General features: G+C 42.8%; 5 protein-coding genes across 5 annotated transcripts; 2 read left to right on the forward strand and 3 right to left on the reverse strand.

Annotated features, from left to right (window-relative positions):
• Window positions 1-60: 60 nt before the first annotated feature.
• Window positions 61-14,378, forward strand: BBOV_IV011330 (HECT/ubiquitin-transferase domain containing protein). The gene is made up of 2 exons (XM_001611003.2): window positions 61-14,119; window positions 14,156-14,378. The coding sequence occupies exons 1-2, from the start codon at window positions 161-163 to the stop codon at window positions 14,336-14,338; spliced, it is 14,142 nt and encodes a 4,713-aa protein (XP_001611053.1). The 5' UTR covers window positions 61-160; the 3' UTR covers window positions 14,339-14,378.
• On the reverse strand, window positions 14,293-15,088 carry BBOV_IV011340 (uncharacterized protein). The gene is made up of 2 exons (XM_051767145.1): window positions 14,530-15,088; window positions 14,293-14,495 (listed from the first exon to the last, which is right to left on the reverse strand). Exons 1-2 carry the CDS (start codon window positions 15,061-15,063, stop codon window positions 14,328-14,330), a joined length of 702 nt encoding a protein of 233 aa, XP_051623361.1. The 5' UTR covers window positions 15,064-15,088; the 3' UTR covers window positions 14,293-14,327.
• Window positions 15,089-15,092: 4 nt separating this feature from the next.
• Window positions 15,093-17,622, reverse strand: BBOV_IV011350 (DNA methyltransferase 1-associated family protein). The gene is made up of 2 exons (XM_001611005.2): window positions 17,448-17,622; window positions 15,093-17,234 (listed from the first exon to the last, which is right to left on the reverse strand). The coding sequence occupies exons 1-2, from the start codon at window positions 17,520-17,522 to the stop codon at window positions 15,138-15,140; spliced, it is 2,172 nt and encodes a 723-aa protein (XP_001611055.1). The 5' UTR covers window positions 17,523-17,622; the 3' UTR covers window positions 15,093-15,137.
• Window positions 17,623-17,739: 117 nt separating this feature from the next.
• Window positions 17,740-19,263, forward strand: BBOV_IV011360 (CDP-alcohol phosphatidyltransferase family protein). Its single transcript, XM_001611006.2, has 3 exons — window positions 17,740-18,097; window positions 18,136-18,285; window positions 18,319-19,263. Exons 1-3 carry the CDS (start codon window positions 17,957-17,959, stop codon window positions 19,231-19,233), a joined length of 1,206 nt encoding a protein of 401 aa, XP_001611056.1. The 5' UTR covers window positions 17,740-17,956; the 3' UTR covers window positions 19,234-19,263.
• BBOV_IV011370 (Protein kinase domain family protein) lies at window positions 19,226-23,176 on the reverse strand. Its single transcript, XM_051767557.1, has one exon. The coding sequence runs from the start codon at window positions 22,795-22,797 to the stop codon at window positions 19,246-19,248; it is 3,552 nt and encodes a 1,183-aa protein (XP_051623362.1). The 5' UTR covers window positions 22,798-23,176; the 3' UTR covers window positions 19,226-19,245.
• Between the last annotated feature and the right edge of the window lie 365 nt (window positions 23,177-23,541).

A 23,541-nucleotide genomic window follows, 5' to 3' on the forward strand; every position in this document is an offset into this window, starting at 1 on the left:
GCTTCATTATGTTAGGTAGTTTAGAGACACTTTATAACATTTTGTAAATGAAGTCTATTTAGCAATCTAAATATATGGAAAGACGTATATTTCTATTCTATGTTATCTGATACACATTACCTTAATTAACTTGCCAGTTTGACTTCTTCTTGATGTTGTTATGACTTATTTTAGATTTTCGGATTCCTGCAGATCATCTTCGGGTGTTGATGGTATAGACCGGGAACCATTGACTTCGTCTTCATTTTCAGTTGAAGATGAGTTATTTTGGTTTAGGAGTCTGGTATACAGCAAGTATACCTTTTTAACTCGTTGCAGGCATAGTTTCGATATCCTAGATGCGCCAACATTTTCCTTATTCCAGGGTATACAGCCTGTAATAAGGAAATACAACGATCGATTAGTTGAAGCTATTTTTAGTGGTTCAGCCACAGGTTCTTTGTTATCTACGATATGCGAGTGTTATAAGAAAGATATCGAGGCTGTATATAAGTTACGGTCTCGCGCACAGCCTATTAACTCGTTAACTTTGCTCTATGAACCACCTATTCGACATGAATCAGGCGATCGTGCTGAAAATGATTTTACTACGAATGATGCTGAACACGCTTGCGGTGATTCGGAAGGGGACTGGGCCAAAGACGCACTGGAGCACTCGTTAAAAAGTGTATCTATTAAGTTTACTGACGACCCGCAATCGTTTTTGATCAAGAATAGAACGCAGCTTTTTTCCAAACTTCTATATAATCCAGATACGTCATATTACAAGGCCCTATGCTCACAGCTTTGTCATTTTGGGTTTTCTGTAGAGCCTTTGGTATCTTTATTTCATAAGAGGCGGCGTCAAGCCGTCACTCCCTGCGATGACAATATAAGTCGTCCGTTACATCTAAGGCCTAATGCTCTGGATTCTAAGGGACGTACCAATCACATTGATTCCACGGATGTTCAAGATGTATCAAGTCGGTTAAAGTTAAGTTTCGAGTCCATGATCATAAGGTTGAAGACCACAATCACATCGAGCACATATTCATTCACGAAGACTGTATTGGCTGCTGATTCTCAGAACGACCCTGAGCTATATGACTTTTTAAATAACCATTTGAAAAGTTTTCAAGACGATGTTCTACTATGTCCCTGTGACTATAAAAAATGGACTCATTTGCTCGTTTCGGGTTCATCTTGTGAAATATCAGCTACTCTACGTGAATGCTATGATGTTGTATCGAATCATTTGGCATTGATACTGAGCATTGTGCACAAGCACCGTCATTCATTTTTGTTCGAGCTTTGTATTGACTTGATGTTTTGCGTTGCTATACGCCATCCTAATCCCTGTGAGTCATTACAATGTTGTTTGACTTATTGCAAGACATATTTGATTCCTGATTTACGATCTTTATGTAACCAAAGTGATTCATCGGAGAATGACACTCTACTTTGGTTACCTCGTTTATCAGGTTCATTTGACTGTTTAGCGGATCTCGACTACTTTGCATTGCACCACCCTTTACTTTTGAATGGTCGTGAATGTTCTGATGGTGGCACTTGTGACAGGTTGTATGAGACATCGGTTCCGTTAGTAGGTTGTTACGTTTTGTCTTTGGACATCGAGATGAGTGACAGTGGTCTATTTGATGTTAATGGTCCTGCTACTACTACTGATTGTTTTCGTTTATGTGTTCGTAAATCAGGGGATAATCCATCGGATATGGTATCATTCATATCGGATGGACATCAGATGGTAGTTTTGGATTCCTCATTGGCTGTAATAGACCTACATTCTCTCAGTTGTTATAGATTCGAGTTTCTATTTTACAATGGCAATCTGTTAATTTATCTTAACGGCACTCGATTTTATACAAATGAACTCTGTGTTTCATGGGATTTAAACAAGTCTGTTGATACGATATTAATGACATTTGAGTATAACAGCAGATGCTTGAATGTTGAAGAGCCTTGGAATATATCACCTGGATTGCGTAGTGAAATGATAAAGCGTGAACTAGCTACGAATGTTGCTTACGGCAATATGTCTTATAATGGGTCACTATTTGAATCGTTATATGAGCGTGCATTATTCTTGTATCGTGTGACAACCACTTTTCACGATAGTGCATCTCGTATATTTTATGCCTTTAAGGGATTTTCTAGTGACTTACATGGCTGGAATTCTGATTTCTTACGATACGTCAGGTTAATGTTTGAGAATTTATCCCACATATTTGAATGCATTAGGATAGCTTCTGATTACTATGCGTTGTCCAATACGGTGAATAGTTTGACCCTATGGCGTATATTGGCGCAGACTATTCTATCATTAGTTTCGACGTTGCGGCTATCTTTAAGTAATCCTACAGCGCGGAGCAAGATACCGGCTGATTTGCTTGATCTAATGGCATCGTGTTATATACAATGTATGAGGTTCAGACCGCTAGTCGTGAATTCCACTGAAATTGGCTCCTATCACCTTCAATTTGACATTGACGATTTATCACACGCTATAAACATGACGGCTGTATGTTTCGTTAGATCCAATGTTGATATATTCACTCAAATGTTTTCCAAACTTCGATTAGAAGTATTGTCAGAGTTGTTACAAGTGACTGTGGATTTGAATGATGCGAAGCCTGATGGTATTGCAGGTAACAATTATATTTTGAAGGCCCTAGAATACCTCAATAATAGCGACTGCATAAAGATATTTACAAAGCGTGCTTTATTACCTAATACATCACATTCACTTTGTAGAGGCTCACTAGGGGACATTGATTTTAAGAATATCTGGTGGAATATGATTAAACGGCTATTGGATAGTGGAAGGCAATATCTATTAAACAGTTCTCGCTCACGTGATGTAAATACTATTCCCTGTACTGGCAAACACTCTAGCTCTAATGATGCCTTATCAAGTCCCTATTATACATGCGATTCATGTGTACGTTTTTTGCCAATGCCCACCAGCTTTCGTATTGGTCAATATATGAACCGAATATCAGATGCTGGTGAGGCATCTCTTTCGTTTGTTCCACTGTTCTTATGTCGACTGTTGCTAAAGCATGGTGTATTCTATCTTTGTCTCAATATTTCGGAGTGCCACAAGGAGAATAGCTCTGTTGTACTCCAAAATCGTTTGGTTAATACAACGTCGCCAAACACAAACAAGGATCGTTTTTGCGACTGGAGTAATGATGTACTGCTTGATGTTGCCGCTGATTGTACCAATAACGGCTTATACAACACACAAAGAATATTTAACAAGGACAATGTTCTTATCCTGGAGTATATCATGTCGCGGTTGGTCATGAATGTTGAAGTTGGATATACTCTAGCTGCAAAACATCTTCATGAGCTATCATCTGACTTAATGAGTCCTTTCACCGCGTGTTTCTATAACTTCATCCAAGCTTTATCATTGATTGAGATAATGGATCACATATATGAGCTATTTGAGCGCGTGGGTGTTGCTGACGGTTACGGATGGCAGGTTTACCGAATTTATGGCTTTTACATTAGGTTACTGCCTGCGCTTCTCCATGTTACATTGCAAATTTGGGTTTGCATTAAGCGTTATTCAAAGGAATTTAATGATTTCTCTATACCTATGAATTACGTCGTGCTTCAATTCCATTCACTAGTCTCCCTTTTGGGTAAATTTTCAGTAGTTCTATTTAAGCATTCTCGTGGATATTCTAGGAGACATCTTAATGATTGTCCTCAAGGTTTGTATACTGATACATTAGCCATTATCAAGGGTCTGGATAAGTCAGTTTCTGGCGAGGTTCCTCAATGGTTACTACACGGTAGTTATTTATCCTTGGACAATAATGACGATTTGGTTACCAGTTTGCGCCGTTTGATCAATTTGTTACAGGATATCAATTATGATAGCGGTACTTTGAGATGTGATACTGGTCTGTTATCGGGATATACATATCCCAGTCATCACTGGGCATCGTTGATTATGTCAAGTAATCCCGAAGCCATTGCTCGTTTGGGTCCCGGTTTCCGTATTGTTCATCCATCCTTTGAGCGTTGTCAATTGGGTATACTAGCTGTTTTTATCCATCTACTTGGTTGCACGTATAATCATATCGACTTTAGTGTCCGTACGTCATCTCAGGCCATTCTACAGTTATTACAACGCTTACAGACAAAGCATTCATTGATATTATCCTCACTTAGTGAGGGACAGAGCATGGCTAATTTACGTGAGCAATACGTGGAAGACATTACTTCACGGTGTAGTTGGTTGATTAACAACACAAGATGTGGCAGTTTCCACTTAGACAATGTACTTACTATAGAAAAATCAGTGGATCGTAGCTCTAGAAGATCTTTTTCGTCATCTTGTGAATATAAGGTTGGTAATGGGCCTGCTCATTCCTCTGGTCATATGTATACACGCTTGCGATCTGCAGGACGGCGTACATCAAGTCGCCGATGTAGTACTACGGACGGCGGCAACATATCGTCATATACTCGTGTATCGTTTTCTGACAATCGATCGATTGAAATAACCCCGTTTATTGTGGATATTACCCGATTTTTGCTTTATGGACCGGATATCTCAATTTGCAAGGCTGATTTGAATTCACAACGTGTGAGTACTGTTTGTAGGTATGCCATGTGGCTTAGTGTCCAGGTGTTGAGTACGCTTATTAATGACATCCGCATCGGGAATTCATCAGAGGATCCCTATGTATATGGTCGTCAACTTCTGGTTGACGTAGTATGCGGACCTGACGTTGGTTCTGCTATATTATGCTCTGAAGGTCTTCATAAGGTATGCCTTCACTTTTGGTCAAGCATAGTCTCCACATGTCGCGACATGGTATTGGTATTATCTTCAGAGGGTATAACCGACCCATGTCGACTTGGCTCATTGTTTCACGACATCATATTACGTTCTCAGGAGTATGTATTGGAACGCCTTTGTAGTTGGTATTTATCCTCTGGTATATGTAACATGGAGCTATCTAGTTCTATTGGTCTCTATGTACCAATGTGGGCTCGTATATCACTTCCATTTTTTGTTCTCCAGTACTCCTTGGGTCTAGATCCTATGGCTCAAAGTCGGTATGCCAGTCCTATTTTTAGCTATCTGCTATCGCTACTGCACCCCTTGGGTGCTAATTTCCAAGATGGCAGTAGTTTGAACTTTGGCGTTACCAGTGGCATTGGGTCCATTATTATGGTCTTCGTATCCTACATGGCACTGCAAACCTTTAGTAATGCGGCAATGGAAGTATTCCGAACACTATGGAGTTCAAAATATGTAAGGTACGATGTATTAAGGGTGCGTCGTGGATATTTATATCTCTGGGTTAAGCGCAAATGTGACATGTTAGAATCCGTATACAATCCTGAGTTACGTTTAGATTTGTTATGGTCCACTAGTGTATGTTCATACACTGATATCAACTTGACTCAGCTGAGTGATGCTATTAGCAATATTGGCAAAGAGAGTTCAGAAAAAAAATTTGAAGATGTACCCAATGATATTTCACTATGGCACATGTGCCCTACTACGGACTCCGTGATTACGGAGGCATCTATGCTTAATACGGATAGTAGCGAACAAGGATCTGGTATTGATTTACGTAACGACACTTTTCCCATTTGCATAAACGTTATCTTAAGCAAATGCGATGGCAACTCTACTTTTGTAGATACTGTTGCAATACAGCATTTGGACGGCAAGCTTGAAGTGGATAAGGGTGGTTCCAATTGGTCCGTTGTCAGTCATGATCCTGATATGGCCACTTTACACCCGTTGCGCAGCCATTTACATTTTCTAGTTCGATTTCTACTTTGGGTTACGTTCAATTCTAATATTTACATCTGCACCGGTCCTGTTTCCACAATAGATACTGTTTCCTGTTTGGTTCGTCTAATCCTTACATATCTCCGCGATAACTGTTCGTTGTTATCATCCTTCAATAGTTTGTGTGCACCTTGTGAAACTATACCTCAAGAAGATCGTATGGCATATCGATACACCTGTGCTAATCTTGAGGATGATTGCAATGACGTTACATTCTCTGGTCAGTTTACTAACTGCAATAAATGCTCTACAAGCTTGATATATCGTAACGAGGTTGAGTATTTTTGGACGTCCTTGGTTACTAGGTTATCGTCAGAAATTATCGTTACTAAGAACTACTACTTGGCGCACTATGTTATGAGTTGCATCCTTTCTAGCTTCAGTCTAGGCTATGGTCAAATAGAGTCTTTATTATCATGTTCTAGGTTGGGTCCTGCATTTTGCGCTCTATTCACTGCTTGTACTCGCAGAGCGTGTGACAAGTCTTTGACTGATCACAGTGACGTGATTTCCACTATTGAGAAGGATGTTGATGAGTTGTTATCACCTGGGTTGCATGGTATGTTTCTATATCGTTGGCTTCCTCCATTGGAAATATGTCCTCGTGAGTATGTTTTTAATTCGGCAATGATGTTATTTAAAACTGCTTATTCAACTCCCGATACCGATTCAAAGGTGGGCACAACTGAAGAGGTAGACCCTTTTGCATCATTTCCTCATTCTGCTGAATTCGTCGCGCATAACAATTCTGCTGATTTTGAATCCGAGATTACTGGTACATCTCTTCATGTAACTCGTGCTGGTGATATGGGCGGCATTGTTCTATTTCGTATTCCTTTGGATATGGTTTCTACTAGTAGTCATGGTAGTGTAAACTTTTTTATATTATCATCTGGTCGTTTTGGTATAACTGTTGCTCCTGCGGATTGTATTTTTGGTTCGGTTACTGACTTATTCGTTCGTAATGACGTTGTTGGATTTATGACATCGAGCTCGTTACCATTTACCCATGATGTTTTTGCTGCTACTATAAACTACCGTGTGGGTGACATTCTCGCTGCTTCTTTTGCTATTGATCAACGTGATGACGGTCAGGTTTGTTTACGTACTGAGTTATTGATTGGTGGTAACAGTATAGGATCAGTTCTTGAGGTTGTTTATGACCCATTTAGTCAGAGTGACCCCTTACGTCGCATGAGTTTGGTATTTATATTCCAGGATCCTCAGACTATTGTTTACAATGGTTTTAGTGACACTCCTGCTGGTAGCAGTGGTCGTGTTGTGAGTCGTGAAACTTTGAGTACATTCCGTAGTAATACCGCTTCTGATCACCATGTTGACATATCACTAACTGCTGCTGATGGTGTTTCAGCTACTGAAAATGTAGTACGTCAACCTTCAATTCCGGTTGCGCACCGCCGAACTGGCAATGCATCGGCTAACGATCGCCTAACCTGGGCAGAATTGAATGAGTTGTCAATTGATCCTATGGATGACCGTCCATATATTGATCCACCGGATAAAATGCCATCTGCCTTAGTACTCACCAGTGATTGGAACGTTGGTTACGACGTACCACTGGACAGTGGTAATACGTATGACCATTTGTCAAGGCTTTATGCAGATACTACATGGACAGATATCCTCAATCTCGATCATGGCTTGATTGACATTACATCGGCTACTATGTTTACGGAGTCTATACAGCTGTATCAATCATTATTTTGGTCCGAGAGCATTGAACTCAGTGGTTTGAAGCTTGAGTTAGTATCCCAGATGTGCATTTCTTTTGAATCGGTTTATAATTGTTTATTAACTAAGGTTACGCCAGGCCCCGACGAGTTGATATTCATTCGTAAAAGTTACAGTTGGCTTGCCGTTTTGGGTTGTGACACTGACAGCGACCGTTGGAAAACTAATCTAGACAATGTGTCTCGCACTGTTATGAACTTCAAGCTTCCTTGGCTATTAGGTTCTAGTTCAACTACTGATTCATGCTGTAGTCAGTTAACTGCTGAGAGTTGCCGCAAACTTTTTGAATCCCTATCTGATCTGTTATCAGTTCCTGCTATCACAGATAGTTTGTTGTATCTGTTTAACCCGGATACTTGTGCCAACTTATCTAAGCCAGAAGAACTTGGTTCACGTGCTACCCTATTAGCATTTGGCAGTGCCGCGTTATTATGTTGCGTTATTCTAGGCAAGGTTCTTGTTGAGAAGGGATGTGTATTTGACACCATGGATCCCATGAGTTCATTTAGTGACAGCGTAGACAAACTATTCTCGCTGGCATATAAGCTGATTGGTACCGGTGATATGGCTACGGGGAATATACCAGAAGAGAGCTTCTCTACGCTGCTATCAATGCTTGGGATTGACATTGGCGACGACAATAGCGACCTGGATTCATTTAGTCTTAATAGTCGTAGCGAGTCGATGCCAAACGACGTCGCATTATACACGTTGTGGTCGGCTATATACAGAGCTGTTGAATCCCGTCGTTTGAATATGCCTCAAATGTGTTCACTTGACGGTAAGCGTATAGATCGTTTGGCTCATAACAGTCGTATGTTCGGTACCTTTGACAAGAACTTCCACAGTGGAATCCGCAATCCTGGAGCTAGTCGTCATTTTTACCGACTATCTCGTGGTGATCATATTCTGAAGTCAGATGTATACGATCTGTTGGTGATTTTAGTAGCGGCATGCCCCGATTACTTCATCGATCGATTGATTAGCCTGGAAGACACTCAGTGTATCGAGTTGATCCGCTCTTGTATTCAGCATTTTGGCATATTTTATGACCCCAATGGACCGGATTATTGGCACTGGGTATATACAGCTCGTGAAGTATCCGTTTCTGCTATAGACCAGTATTCATGTAGTGTCGATCCTTTGTATTCTCTGCAGCGACTGCTATACCTAGAGGGCAGTTCATCGCACCTGAACCGTATCCTGAACGTCCTTTACACCGAGCTTATTTATTGCGTGGCAATGCTAATTCACGACACAGAGTCTATGATCGGTACATGTGATGTCATATACTGGCTACTAGACATTCTACAACGTCATCCATGCTGCAGCGGTTTAATTAGGCGTAGGTTTGTCACTGGTTACACGTGGTCATTGCTACATCTACTATTTATCAACTGTTCTGCATTACCCTGCAAGTTAGCCGTTGTAGCTTCAAGGTTAACATATTGGATAGCACCCTCTGGCGACCGATCACAGATGATAATGACAACTCAATATTGCGCCACCAGTGCTTTACGTCGTTACCATGGAGTATGCTCATATTACAATGTATCTGATCTAGATTTCTTTACTAACTTTGATTACTCATCTGAGGAACATGCTACAAAATACTGGACAGCTGTATTAATCCACTCTTTCGCCACATCACTATCTATTCTTATGGAGTATGGTTGTGATCCTTACTTCGATGTTGATGATATGGTTGCTATGGCTCATTACATCTCGGTTGGTAAAGGTTCTGGGATTGGTAATGACAATTACATGCGCCATATACTACATATTCCTGCTGAATTCACAGTGTCTAGCTCTGTACCGACTCAATATCGTATAGGTGACAGTGACACTCTGATGAACCCCGTCTTCGTCAAATCATCTCGATCTCGCAGTCTTTGCTTAAGTTTCAACGTCAAGCACAGGACTCGTGTTTTGTTATATCACGACCGTGAGTGTCTCCATTTAATTGGTGAATCAGTGCTACATCCTGATGTCCATTTACTTTTGAGCAATGGCAAGCCTGTGTACGTAGATCGTGGCGACCCACTACCATTCAACAAGATGCGACAGTTGTGTATAGTGCCGGTTCTAGTGGTACATCGTGATGTTGGCAATATACATTACGGCGCCCGGATTCGCATAGGTTTTGTTACCAGTGGTATGTATAACCTGACCACTTCGTGCCCCAAGGTACACCTAGAAGGTTGTTTATTATACGTGGAAATTGAGGAAGACGTTCGGGTATCCCAAATGGTATATCGTGACCACGTTGTTTGGGAATTCGGTTTGCAGTCGGTAACTATAAAACTGCCGCATGAAGCTGAACTCCTACGTCCCTATATAGTTGTATTGCACCCCGACTTGGATTACCAGGAAGACGTACTTGTAGCTCGTAGTATGCTGAATGTTTGTGTTGGCAAACTATGTTACTGTATCTATTCACCGTCATCCTTGTCTATAAAGGACTGTGACAGTTACCGGGAGGTACAATTACCATTTCGTCCGGGTATATCCATGAGCAACTGCTCCTATTTGGCAGATTCACCTTCAGGCAAGCACTTGGACATGTTTGACCTCTTATGTGTATATGACCATTCTGGTATAGTAGATCTGGACTTGATGTCATCTCATATGGCTTTACCATTTGTGGCGTCATTACGTGTTCAGAGTTCACATCCAGATGTTTACATAGGCCTCGAATGGTTAGGCCTCAGGTTTCTATGGTTTGCTAATGGCACTGTCGAGGTTCCCGTTGACTGCCCATTGTATGGTTCCACTGTAGTTCGTACTCGTTATGCTAAATTCTGTGGTATAGGATATGATCGCGATGACTTGGTATCATTACAATTTGTACCTGGTCTGTTATCACTACTATTTATACTAAACAACGACGTGCGTATGGTACTAGACTTTCGTCGTTTTTATGACCCTTTGTTGGATTACTGTGAAATAGGCCGCATAGACTTTTGTTTATGCAAACACGCTGATTACCTGGATATCCCTAAGCTACATTTGGAATTGTTCAATGCCATTATTGACAACAAGGTCATGTGCGTACATCGTATATTGAGTCAGCTCAAGTACCATGATATAACACAGGCCCGCTCACTGCTTGAGGTACCATTGTCTGTTAATTATCCTGGCGGCCCATATGACAATTACAATGCTTTGTATGTATGTTGCTTATTGAATCGATGCGAGATCTTACGTTACATATCACTGGTTCCAGGGGTTAACTTTGACAGTCCCTGTGGTTCAGGTTCTGAGAGTCCTTTGATGGCTGCCGCTCGTCACGGTTGTACCATGATAATATCTTATCTCATAACACTCCACGGCGTTGATGTCAACTATAGGGACAGTTATGGTAATACTGGTATTATGCACGCATTGATGGAATGTGCCAATCACAACCCTGCTGCCGTGCGCATTCATTCCGTGCAACGAACAGTCCAAGTACTCCTGGCATTTGGTGCTGACATATTAGTCCGTAACGGAGCTGGCTCCACGGTATTAGATTTATTACCTTACCACCTCAAGGATATGATACCTCTATGTAAATTTGTGATTAATCAGTACAACCTACAGCAGTCGATGTACGTTGCCCCTTGTGCAAGCCACTTATGGCCTGGTTTACTTGGTGGCAGTAATTTGATTTTTGGGTGTGAAGATGCTACTACAACCAACCACTTTGAGCTGACCAGTTTAGTGATTGACAATATTGACATATATGCCGAGCCTCATGCTTCTGTGAGTCAATTTAATGAGCTTCTTGGATATTTACCTGATTTATCTTTAATCGAGCATGGTTTGGATAATATAAGGGATGGTATCATTAATGCTTGTCGGAGTATTGGTTTATCACTTCTAATGCGTGCAGATGGAATAGGTCCAGGGGGCACCGTATCATCACCGCGTCCCGATATTCCTCTTCCTGTGGATATATATTTATCTCCTGTTAAAATCGATACAAACAGCGACTTAATTCACGGTCTACGATCGGTTCTGTTAACTTTTGTGGATGAGATAATGCAATTTCGAGATTGGAAGCTTAGCAATGGAGTATCTACCTTTTGCCAGCTATGTACTGACTTTTGTAGGCAGTTGAGTACCATGTCAGGATATCATGCTCTAGTATCATTCATATCCTTCGAGCATCGAGTAACTAAGTTATTACAGCACAGTATTTTTGGTGAGCATTTAAATATCCCATCATTGCCATTCCGTGATCCTTCTGATAACCGTATATCTATTACAACTTTACAGTGGTACACTACATTATTAAGTGGCACCCCTCTTTTGGAATGCCAGTACTCTCTCTTCACTACTGACTACCTTGCCCTTAGTTGTGGTAACGCCATAAGTCGTTACCTCGACAACCCCGGGAACTCTGTCTTAGAGACGGATACTGATTACCCATTACCCCTCTTTTCCAGTACCTGCATAGACGTGGAAGTTACCAACGGGTTGTATACATTTGACAAAATTAGGCACACGTTGAATCGCAGTGTCTCCAAGGAACTAGACATGGCATTGCATTCCATATCGGATTTACTTAGTAATTCAGGCCACTTGAAGCGCAAGATATGTGCTATTGTAATGCAGTGTGGCAATACAACAGACTTGGCAAGTCGTTTACCACCTTTGGATTCTCCGTTATGGAATGGGATATCATTGGGCCTGAATGCACTCGTCGACTCACTGTCTAAACTGAAACAGCTTGTTGTTGACCACGTATCCGGCGCTGAACTAACTGATGTTGATTTCTCCATGTTACTCCATCATCTTGCATTGACAGTGGATGAGAGTGCCGTCAAGGAGTTTATTATGGGCACCAGTTCGGGTAGTATCCCTACAGCTAAACTTTCTGCTGTGGTTGAAAAGATGCAAATTGGCGATATTGCCAGTCAGGGCTCCGACGGTGAAATGTTCATTGTTAACGTATCCGACATGAATGATCCTAATAGCCACATACAGGACCCCTTCCTATCACCAGTGACTTTCGCCAGTTGCAACAGTGTCATTGCAGCATTTTGCTATCTTCTAGTCACTGACCGTTTACGTTATTTGGAGCACGTCAATTTATGCTTTAAGTTTGTGGCTCCAGTTATTGGCACTGTACTAAACCAAGGCATAGTGGACTATAGGCCTCTTCAGTATCTCACATGCCCAAGCCCGGAAATATTCTTTAGTGCGCCTCCATGCTGGAGCATAGAGAATCTAAAGTTTACGCCCGAGAGTATCGATAACACATCACATGGTATATCCTTGGGTCCTCCACAGTTACCTGTCCATTGGAGTGTTTACTTCAACAATCGGTGTCTAATACGCCGTTCCCTAATAAACGAGATGTACAGCAAGGTATTTCTATCGAGTCCAAATGTGAATCGTCAGCGTCCTTATGTAACAATTCGTGTATCTCGTGGTTTATCCAGTACCGGTACCGGGTTAATGAGCACCTTGTGGTACCAAAGCTGTTATCAGCTGCTTGGATGTAACCCTGATATATTACGTGCTCGTAATGGTCAACGTCCTTTTATGGTTGTTTTCCGTGGTGAAGGTGCCACTGACTTCGGTGGTCCATTCCAGGAATTACTAAGCTCAATAGGCAATGAGGTCATGAGTGCGCTGGACACTGGATCCCATGATAACGGATGTGTCAAGTGTCCCAATAGCACTGGAGCACACGGCCTATTCCAGGATACAGTCCTACTGAAGAGTGGCGGCAATATCCACCCAATGTTGAGTAAATTGCTTAATTTACCGGATCTATTCAAGTATAATGGCTATTGTTGTGATACATCGATTTGGTGTTCAAGTGGTTGTTGTACTGGATCCCATGCTATGGGCGGTACTTGTGTATGCAACTTAATGTCTAGGACATGCCACCGGGAGTTCCCGATAGAATTCCCGATGTATGAGGCTCTAGGCCGTCTTTTTGCAATGTGCGTCTGTATGATGAATCCACTGAATGTATCGCTAAATCCAGTTGTATGGAAGAAATTTCTAGGAGTATCTTTAGGCTTACGAGACATATCAGATTTTGACAAGATGTCTGTTGACTTTTTACATCGTTTATCTGTATCACCGGATCCCGATTTATACAGTGACCTATGCTTTACCTTTGCTGCTCCTGAGGGAGGTACTATAGATCTACTTGAGGGTGGCAGTCGTATTGCCGTTAACCAAGAGAATCTAGACACATTCGTTCGTCTTGCAACCCATTGGTTATTGACCCATGGTGATGTAGCATGTACCTATTTGTTACGTGGATTCAATGCAGTATTGCCTGTTGGTCGATTCCGTATGTTACTTGACCATCGCTTACTGGAATTCATGGTTTGTGGTGACCCTCGTATTGATCTAGAGGTTTTACGTGGTCATACAATATCGAGTTCTATACAACTGAAGCGTGATTTATTCAATGTCTTGGCTAGGTTTGACAATCGGATGTTGCAATTATTCCTACGTTTTGTTAGTGGCCGTTCGCGGCTGCCACAGAGTCAAATTGAGTGGAACATGTACGTTGAGTACGACCAGATAAGGGTAAGTTTAGAGAATGTGTTTCTATGATTACCGCAGGACAATGAGGATTGCGATCAGCGTTTGCCTACGGCGGCTACGTGCAGTTTCCGTTTACTTGTTCCTCGGTACTCCAGTACCGATATATTATTCCAGCGTCTATCATATGCTGTACAGCATTGTATGGCTATTGACCTTGACGGATATCAGGTAAATGACGATATCAATGACGCTACAATGTAGCTTTGGCTTTAAGCTTCCGCTTACTCCGCTGTGCTGGTGTTGCGATAAGATGTGAGCCGTAGATATGGAATGTCCAATCTTGCCATGTAATGGTGAATACAGTACCTATTTTAAGCACTGTTATGACGCTTGAGTCTGGCTTTACGATGTTGAATGCCTATAACATTGGTAACACTATCTAGAGTACCTACATTTTGTGTTTCGGTTAGTATGATGCCCTTGACGCCTACGTACGATGGGCACTGGCTTGATTGTATATCTATGATAGCTCCCTGGAGGTCACACAGTGCCAGTGATCTTGCTATATGTGCTGGTTGTGTATGTTTGCCCAGTACATCGGTAACATACTCCGTCCATAGGTTATGTAGTAAGATTGCATGCTCATAAGGTATTGTTTTGGGGTGTTTTAGCAATCCTGCTCGTTTAGCAGCTCGATTGCTAAGCCCACAAAATTTGGAATACGGGTGTCTAACGGTGTATTGTATAGGTTGGTAGCCTGCTAGGGAAGTAGGCTCTTCCCTTGCTGCGTAATTAAGGCTAAGTACTCTATTTTCAAGTCTAGATCGCCATGTTGATACGTTTTCCGATGCCTTCTCGGCTAATTTCTTGATTGTGCCTTGTACGTTATCAAATGGCTCTGCTGGTAGGTACAGCAGCTTCGCCGGATGGTTTGACCCGTGATCATCGTGTTGCTGCGTGCTACGTTTATTATTTCTATTATTCATATTACATTAATAAGCGATGTGTAGTAAATATTGTGTTTAAGGCTACCTCCACTTGATGTGTACGTACCCCAAGTTTACATACTTCTACCTTGGTGTGATCCCATTTGCTGGGATTGTCCGTTACCATGTTGCCCTTGCATTTGGGCTCCCATGTTAGGATTCGTCATTTGGTTGCCCATATGATCTGGTATGGGTGACTTCATGGTACCTTGCATCTGTGGTTGTCCATTCATAGCCTGCTGGTTAGGCATATGACCGTTAGGTCCCATTTGATGCATTGCCATCGGTTGCATTGGCATACCAGGTTGCATCAGTTGTCCATAGGGTGTCTGCTGATACATTTGATTTGGGTAGTACATTCCCTGCGCAGGCATCCTCATACGCATTTGCTGGTATTGCTGCTGAGGGTACTGCGGATACTGCATCATCCTTTGTTGCATCATACGTTGTTGGTTAATCATTTGAGGGTTCATGCCATGTTGAGGCATCTGTGGCATTGCAGGCTGCTTGGACATTGGCGATTGCTGGCCCATATGTTGCTGTGCCATTGGTGTATAGTGGCTTTGTTGTGGGTAGACATGAGGACTTGAAGTACCACTTGATGGCGGTTTCATAGCATACATGGGTTGAACAACTTGACGTCCTTGTTGAGGTGCTTGCTGTCCACCTTGGTGGGCAACGGGTCCCTGCATATGACCCTGTTGCTGCGCATTCTGCATTTGACCTTGTGGCGACTGAGGTGGGTGTTGCATTGGTGGTTGCTGTTGTGGAGATTGCTGGTGAGGTGACTGTTGTTGAGGCATCGTTTGCTGATTGGCCATCATCATTCGCTGACGTGTCATGTGCTGCTGGTAGTAACTTGCGTTAGCTAGATCATTATCCATTCCACTACCCTCGTTGCCATGTGACTCCTGTGTTGCTTGTACGGGTTCCTCGGTGCTCATCTGTTGTGGAGCCACGGGCATTTGCTGTGGCATCATAACACCAGGCATCATTGTCCGTGGTGTCTGGAAAACGGTTTCCCCAACTTCACGATATGCCATCTTATCCTTTAATTTAGGTGTGATCATATGGTCATTTATCGGACCAACCGTGGTTTTCCAGTAATCCAGTTCCTTCTTTAGGCTGTCTACCTTGTTGACCATGTTGATCATTATAGCAGCATCACCACGCACTACACAATAGAGTTCATTGGTTGCGCGGGACGATATAACCGGTGTTGGTACATTTAGTGCAGTTAACATTTCGTCAACCGCATCGTTGTGCTTCTGGGAAAGCTGTGCCTTGTAGGTGGTAATAATCTCACTAGCGAGCCAAACCTCCTTGGTATTCAAATTATCCATATTTGGTACCATTATGATATCCTCGACTATACCAAACTTCTTCTTGAACTTCCTCAGTTCAAGTTTCTTTCTCTCTTCCTTCTTTACCAAGGCCTCGGCGTCCTTAATTGCCTCTAGAAGACGCTCCTCCTCAGCTTTCTGCTCGTCAGTTACACGGTAACTGCGCTCTAGCATTTCTCTGCGTTCTCTATCATGTTCCATGTTATACGTAAACTTGAGCAATGGGTGGCGAGACGCTTCATCACGCAATGCTACTATAGCGGGATGTGTTGGATTATTGTTTTTACTCATTTCAGCTTTCATCCTTTCCTCGAATCCATATTCAATAATACGCCTGGTTACGGAGTAGTACCGTTGTTTTAGCTTCTCTATTGTTATATCCTTACGCCACTTGAAGCGATCGTGTATAGCCACAAAACGTAGTTCAAACATCTCGCAGAGATCAAACAGCAGATCAGTTTCCTCCTTGGACCACGACGGGTCCATGTCACTAATGTGGTACCGATAGAAGTCATCGGAGTAGCGATATACTTTAATGGAGGGTGCTATCTTAGCGAATGGATATGAGTCAGACACGTTTAGTTCCTCATCAACTCGCGGTAGCGTACTAGTGAGATTAGAATCCAGCGTTGCAGCATACTTCTCTCGTAGTTCCAAAGGATCATTGGCCTTTACCTGGCGAGGCTCCACTGCCCGAGTCAATTGCCTCCAGTGCTTGAGTACTAGTCCATCTGATCTTGCAGGGTTACGAAATGGGCATTGTCGCCATATTTTTGGCGGTCCCTTATCAACTGGCGTGGAAGCACTCGCGGGGTTGACAACAGAGTTCTAGGGAAAAAGTGAATAGTGAAATATAGCATCAAGTATTTAATACTACTATAGAGTGCATTATTACACTAAATGGAATACACTAGAGCACAAAAAATATCCTAACAACTGCAATCCATATGAAAACTTGTGTCAAGTAATCCAGTAAAAAAGAGTCAATATCACAAAAATCAATGACAAGTAAACATCCCTAGATCAATGGTTACAACATACCTTTATGCTGAGTTTACTAGTTGTCGGTAAAGACGCGAGTTCAACGGAAACAACGGTCGAATCCTTCTTCACCATCCTGTATACATTTCAGGCCGCAGTGCACTTGCAACTGCACACAGTATACACACTGCTGTTTCTATAGCAGTGAAGGACGGTAAACGAACCAAAATTGGTGTTTTAGTGCCATTCATCTTCCATATTTTATACGCCATCATGGGGCTACGTTCCAGGAGCAATATTATAACCGTAACACATTTTATTTACTATATTCAACATACACAATAGGTCTATTATATAACTTATCTATAGGAATATATAGGGGTGTGCAGCTATATGTAGCCCAGGGACGAATTACATCGCATAGACACCGGTGTAACACTGTCCGGGAACACTTAGCAATCCCTGCACATAATTTCTGTATATACGTAATACATGTGATGCATATCACCTGTGATATGCTGTGAGCATTATTACATCAACTTTGAGTGTGGAAGGCTGCTGTATATACCATGGAAAGCCTTACACGAATGATACCGAAGGCGAATATGCCTAAGCTGAAGGACTATAAGTTTCAATCGGGCGGTTCAACTAAGCTTGATTGTCTGATCAATGTAATATGGTGGAATCCTATCGCTAGCTTGATTCCGAGAGTAAGTGTGTGTGTAGTCAATTCTAACTTGTTATGCAGTTCATATCACCTAATGTGATAACTCTCAGTGGAACGCTATGTCTTATTGCCATGAACTATTGCATTTTGGCATACATTCCTAATTTGGAAAGCAGCAAGACACCTGAATGGCTTCCATTGATGATTGCTGGTTGTATTCTTCTGTACATGGTAGGTAGTGCGCTTGTGTCACATAATGTCTAGACACTGGACGGCATAGATGGCAAGCAGGCTCGTAAACTCGGTATGAGTTCTCCAGTGGGTCAGTTACTTGACCATGGTGTTGATGCTGTGGTATCTGTGTTTTACCCTTATATGTGTTTTGCCATATACCCAGGTGGTTTCAGTTTAACTGTTATGTTGATGTGCGCTATCTCACCTATTCACGTGCTATGCACTGTATGGAGGGAGAGTGAGTTTTCCACGTTCTCTCATGTTAACGGTATTATTGGTGTAACTGAAACCAACCTTGGTATGATAGGCCTTCAGTTGATGGTATACTACACAAGACCATATTTGAACATGCCCTTGACTAAGGTGTTTGGCCGTAATGACTACATCCTCTGGCTTTCTAAGTACACTCCTCGCCTTGTAGATTTGGAGATGGTTACTATGTATGTCATAGCCGCCATGGCATATTACGAGGGTATTATGGGCGTAATGAGTCTTTTAAGGGACACTCGTCACAAGTTGAGGTATATCGTTTTCATGTCATCTGCCATTTTACATGCTTCGTCATCATATTACATGGCTTTTATATTGCCATCCAAATTCCGGATAGCAGCATGCCTCTTTGCTTCAACTTGTTGCGCTATCATGTGTGTTAACAATATCGTATGCCTTTTAGGTCACAGCAGGCTGCGTGCATTTCACTTTGCATTGCTACCGCATTACATTTTGTTACTTCACTACTACGGTGGTATTGTTTTAAGGAGGTATGGTTATCATGTTGCACCGTTGTCTTCCAAGGATATGCACAAGTTGCTTATCATCATTTCGGCTTATGGCTTCGCCTGCATTGTCTATATATTCGCGAAGACCATTAAGGAGGTGATGGACTACCTCGGCATTCCACTACTCAGCGTGCCCCGCGGTGCCGCTCAAAAGAAGTCTAACTGAAACTAAGACATACTATAAATTAGTTACCGTGTTTTCACCGCACCACATAGATACCATGTTCTTTAGTCTTTTTTGTATCTCTATGGCTGACGGTCTTTTTTCAGGGACCTTGTGGCCCATTTCGCATAGTAGTTCTCGCCACGGAGTCAATTTACCGTCTATGTAGTCAGGCACGGTACCTGCATTACGGTAATTCTCCAGTACGGCGAATCGTTCCATAGAGGTCTTGAACCTTGGTGACAGCAACTCGAGTAGTATCAGGGAGGCTGAGTATATATCAGCCTTTTCAGAGCAGTTAAACCCTCCTTCGGGCGCGGTGTACCCTGGAGTTCCAATTATATGCTCCGGTATAGACGACCCCGGTCTCAGGAGCTCCCTAGGGTGTATAATACCATCTTGGTACAACTCCAGTGGATCATGCCCCAATGTAATATCCTGTGGCGAGTCGCAAGTGTCACGCGTAGATTGTGATATGAATCCGACAAGACCAAAATCGCCAATTTTCAAGGCGTTTGTTATCGGGTCGACGAATATATTTTCAGGTTTTAAATCACGGTGTATGAAGTTGTTAGCGTGTATATCACGCAGTCCCTTTATTAGCTGCCGGAATAAATCGAATTCAATCGGTATTCCATCTGAGGACATCACTGTTCCCAGTGGTTTATCATCTCGCTCAGGTCTATTCAGCCATTCGCGCAAAGTGAATCCGCGGCACAGCTCCATGAGAATTAGTAACACTACTGGATATGACTTTTCGTCATCCTTATGGCGTGATGCATGTTCTATATTATTTTTCCTGGATATATCACGTAATCCTAGGTTATTTTGCAACATTTGTGGAGTTTGGCTGTATGCAAACACTATACCCTGGCTTGACGGTGTATCGGCTGGGCATCCACTTTGATTGTTTTCCTCTTCAAAGGGTATTGCGCAAGCACCGTTTAACATGCTGTCCACACTCGGGCAGTGTGACTGATCCGTCTGCTCGCCTATAACCGTAAGGCTACGTCGAATTGGGCCTCTTGGTATGTTATATCGGTTAGCGGATAAAACCGAGTTAACACTCTCGTCACTCGATCGGGCTACTAATTCCTTTAGCATATCTTGGTAATGATCCATGAATCCATGTAACGTCTTCGTGCGATGGGTATCGATCGAGTTGTTATCAACCAGGTGCTTCACGTTTGTAGCTGCTGCACTCTGTAGCTCAGCGGTCAACTGAGTCAGCGGGAGGAAATGCGGCTCCTCGCACCACCAGGTGAAATAGCGCACTACATATTTGCTGGATATTTCACGGTTAGCCGCAATTTCCCTGAAATACCGCTTAGATGTCAACCCTTCAGAAGCCTTCAGTCGTAGCAATACCAACTTCACGGCATAAGTGGGATTACCCGGCTCAAGCTTATGTTGAGCGCGGTATACCGATCCGAATCCACCTTTACCAAGTAGTTTGATACAGTCAAATGTCCTTAGGAAACGTCCATTTTCCAGGAATCCCGCTAGAGGCGTTCCGCTTGGTACAACGGATATATGCTGCAGTTCGTCATCACGGGTAACATCATCTTCATTGTTAGCTGCATCCTGGATACTCGATTCAGCCACTGTTGCACTGAGCTCCGTAGTATTATTCACTTCCTGCCCTAATGACTGCTCGGTACTCTGGGCGGCCAACGACCGGCGACTACTGGGTGATATCAAGTTAAGCAATTGCGCCGCCGGCGTGGAACGCTCGTTAAAGTTGAGTATACCCAGTGGCACATTAAACGTACGGCACACGGTATCAACGGAGTACATTGGACTCAAGTGGTCCACGTTGTATATCACTCGTTCAGTGGCCTCAAAAGCACGTCTCTCAATGTCGCCAATGATCATACTGGCGTAATTAGATATGATATCAGCAAATGGAATTCTATGCCAGGATATGATAAATCTCGACTTCGTATTGATACAGTGTCTCAGGAGCCTTAGACACGTGACTATCACCGCGAATATGAAAAGAACGATCCAGCATCGCATGACATAGTGCCACTTCATATGGCGCCACCGTAACCGTGCAGCCTGAGATATTGTCAGGGGCTCCAGGCGTGTATCAGAGGTGTAGTGCAGTGGGTCAACTACCTTGATTTCTATTAGCCGGCCGCTACCTGTATCCGGTCCCAGTCGTGCTCCTACATCCCACATATTCGGAACGTCAATCACGCCATTGCTAACAGATAGCATGCTGGTACCAAAATAACTTGAACTAGTGAGTCTTATGGGTTCAAAGCCCTTATTCGAGGAATTCTGGAGGAACGCTGCTGGAGGCGGTATTGCTATACGTTCAACCAACTGAAGCGTGAGTATATCGTCATTCGGTCGGTTTATAACAGCGAAAACAGCCGCGATATCAAATGGGAAGTTCATGTACTCGCGATAACTATCACCATCCTCTTCATACTGTATACTTAGTATCTTCCCTTCAACTTGGATAACATCACGTATCCGTTCAATTATTGGTGGGCTTGTGCTTTCACTATTCACAGCGCCTATTTCACGCCAGTTAAAACTCCACAACTCGTCGTGCGTCTTATCGTCAAATGCACGCACTGTCCAATCGGTATATGCTATGTGCAGTTGCTGCAGGTTGCAACCGTCAGGTCCGGGGTCACGTATAGGTCCCACGTCGTTAGTCACCGACACTCCGTTGGGATGCCGAGCTATGTAACTGCCAGTTTCAAAATCCAGTGCCATTACCGACGAATAGCGTGATCCTTCCAGGTATACTCCATCCAGCAGCGGAGTGCGGAACGGTGTGAAGTTTACAATATCACGAACGTGGATGTGGAGCAACTGGTGATGCCCACTCTCGTTGACACAATAGACAAATCCGTCATAGCTGGGTACCAGATGCCGCATGCTGTGACGTCGCGTACTTTCACGCGCGTAGCTTGTGGTATCCGTGCCATTAGCCTGGCAATTGCGCTCGGCTGTATCCGCAGAGCTGTCGATGGGAATGCTATTCAAGGCACAAGCGGTTTGCGTAGTTTGTACATTCGGCTTCCTTACGTTTAGTAGGTTATCTGTTAATCGGGTGACCCATAACACATTGCGTGAGAAGTTTGTGTTATAAGCTAGACCCTCGGTATCCAAGATGACCAAGCCGATATGCCCTCCTGTATCTTCATTCCAAGGCCATAGAGAGCGATTTGATGTACGTGCTAGACTTACGTTATTCATTGTCACGAACTCACGGTCAGTTGGGCTATAGTCTTCGTCAAGTGACAGTACATCTAATCGCGAATCTATGGTAACAACGTTATCTTCTGAATATGCATATACGGGGGAAATGATCCTAGGATATCGCACATCTCCTAGGTAGCCCTTAAGATTAGGTCCTACGTACTGCAATAGACACAGAATAGTGATGTAGAACCAAAAGTGTCTTGAAACAAGGTTATATCTGCACTTCTTACAAATACGGTATGCTTTGGATTCCAAGCCTGCTTTAATGCTTTCGAAAGCATGATTCAAGTGATGTCCAGGTCTGGCCGTACTACACTCTTTGGCTGTGTACGGCGAAGTCATGCTGGATCAATTCAACACGTCATTCAAACACTACGTAATCAGATACACAGGAGAGTAACCGAATCACGCAAGCAACTCGGCAAGCGTATGCCGACTACGCGTGACGGTACTCCCTCGTCTGCGTAATGCGCAGTTCGACCGCATTGCGGTACTAATATCGACGCAAACACACCCTACTCCAGAGCGTCGACCACCCAGTATTGCCCGACTTGGTAGTTAATATTTAAAACTAGAGCGTATACGTCCAAATTGACGAACATCAGGCTACAGGTACTGATTACAACGCGACAGAGTGATATTCCATGTATCCGTATCACACGCACAAGGCCGAAATGCGTGTAGTGGACACCGGCAATGTTGAATGAGATATTTGGAAAATCTTTGTGATGCTACCGACTAGACGAATATACCATATGAATTATGTGGAGAAGGTGTGTGTCCATATAGTGAGTTGATATGAAATAGTAGGAATTAGGAACAATAGTTACATTATTAAGTGTGTAATCATTTGTGTAATATTACAAAACAGATATACCCATGGAAGCGAGGCGTCTAGCATTTAACTTACACATTAATACATGTGACACCTATTGAAATAGATCACTAGGATCATTCCATGAATTGCTACTCAGTATACTGGAAACCAATTCCTATGTCACAATAACATTACTTTAACCAGACGTTATGATATATATATATATATATCTATTAAAACACAATACACAGCAGTTACTACATAGCTAC

Source organism: Babesia bovis (assembly GCF_000165395.2).
Source record: "Babesia bovis T2Bo chromosome 4 map unlocalized Chr4_1, whole genome shotgun sequence".
Classification (NCBI taxonomy): Eukaryota; Apicomplexa; class Aconoidasida; order Piroplasmida; family Babesiidae; genus Babesia; species Babesia bovis.

Bases quoted from the DNA above. Each gene is read 5' to 3' on its own strand.
- BBOV_IV011340 (XM_051767145.1), bottom strand. From the start codon at position 15,063: ATGAATAATAGAAATAATAAACGTAGCACGCAGCAACACGATGATCAC. The intron at 14,496-14,529 runs GTAGGTACTCTA...CCAATGTTATAG, and splicing joins TACTAACCGAAACACAAAAT to GCATTCAACATCGTAAAGCC.
- BBOV_IV011330 (XM_001611003.2), top strand. From the start codon at position 161: ATGACTTATTTTAGATTTTCGGATTCCTGCAGATCATCTTCGGGTGTT. The intron at 14,120-14,155 runs GTAAGTTTAGAG...TGATTACCGCAG, and splicing joins TTGAGTACGACCAGATAAGG to GACAATGAGGATTGCGATCA.
- BBOV_IV011370 (XM_051767557.1), bottom strand. From the start codon at position 22,797: ATGACTTCGCCGTACACAGCCAAAGAGTGTAGTACGGCCAGACCTGGA.
- BBOV_IV011360 (XM_001611006.2), top strand. From the start codon at position 17,957: ATGGAAAGCCTTACACGAATGATACCGAAGGCGAATATGCCTAAGCTG. The intron at 18,098-18,135 runs GTAAGTGTGTGT...CTTGTTATGCAG, and splicing joins TCGCTAGCTTGATTCCGAGA to TTCATATCACCTAATGTGAT. The intron at 18,286-18,318 runs GTAGGTAGTGCG...CATAATGTCTAG, and splicing joins GTTGTATTCTTCTGTACATG to ACACTGGACGGCATAGATGG.
- BBOV_IV011350 (XM_001611005.2), bottom strand. From the start codon at position 17,522: ATGGTGAAGAAGGATTCGACCGTTGTTTCCGTTGAACTCGCGTCTTTA. The intron at 17,235-17,447 runs GTATGTTGTAAC...CTTTTTCCCTAG, and splicing joins CTAGTAAACTCAGCATAAAG to AACTCTGTTGTCAACCCCGC.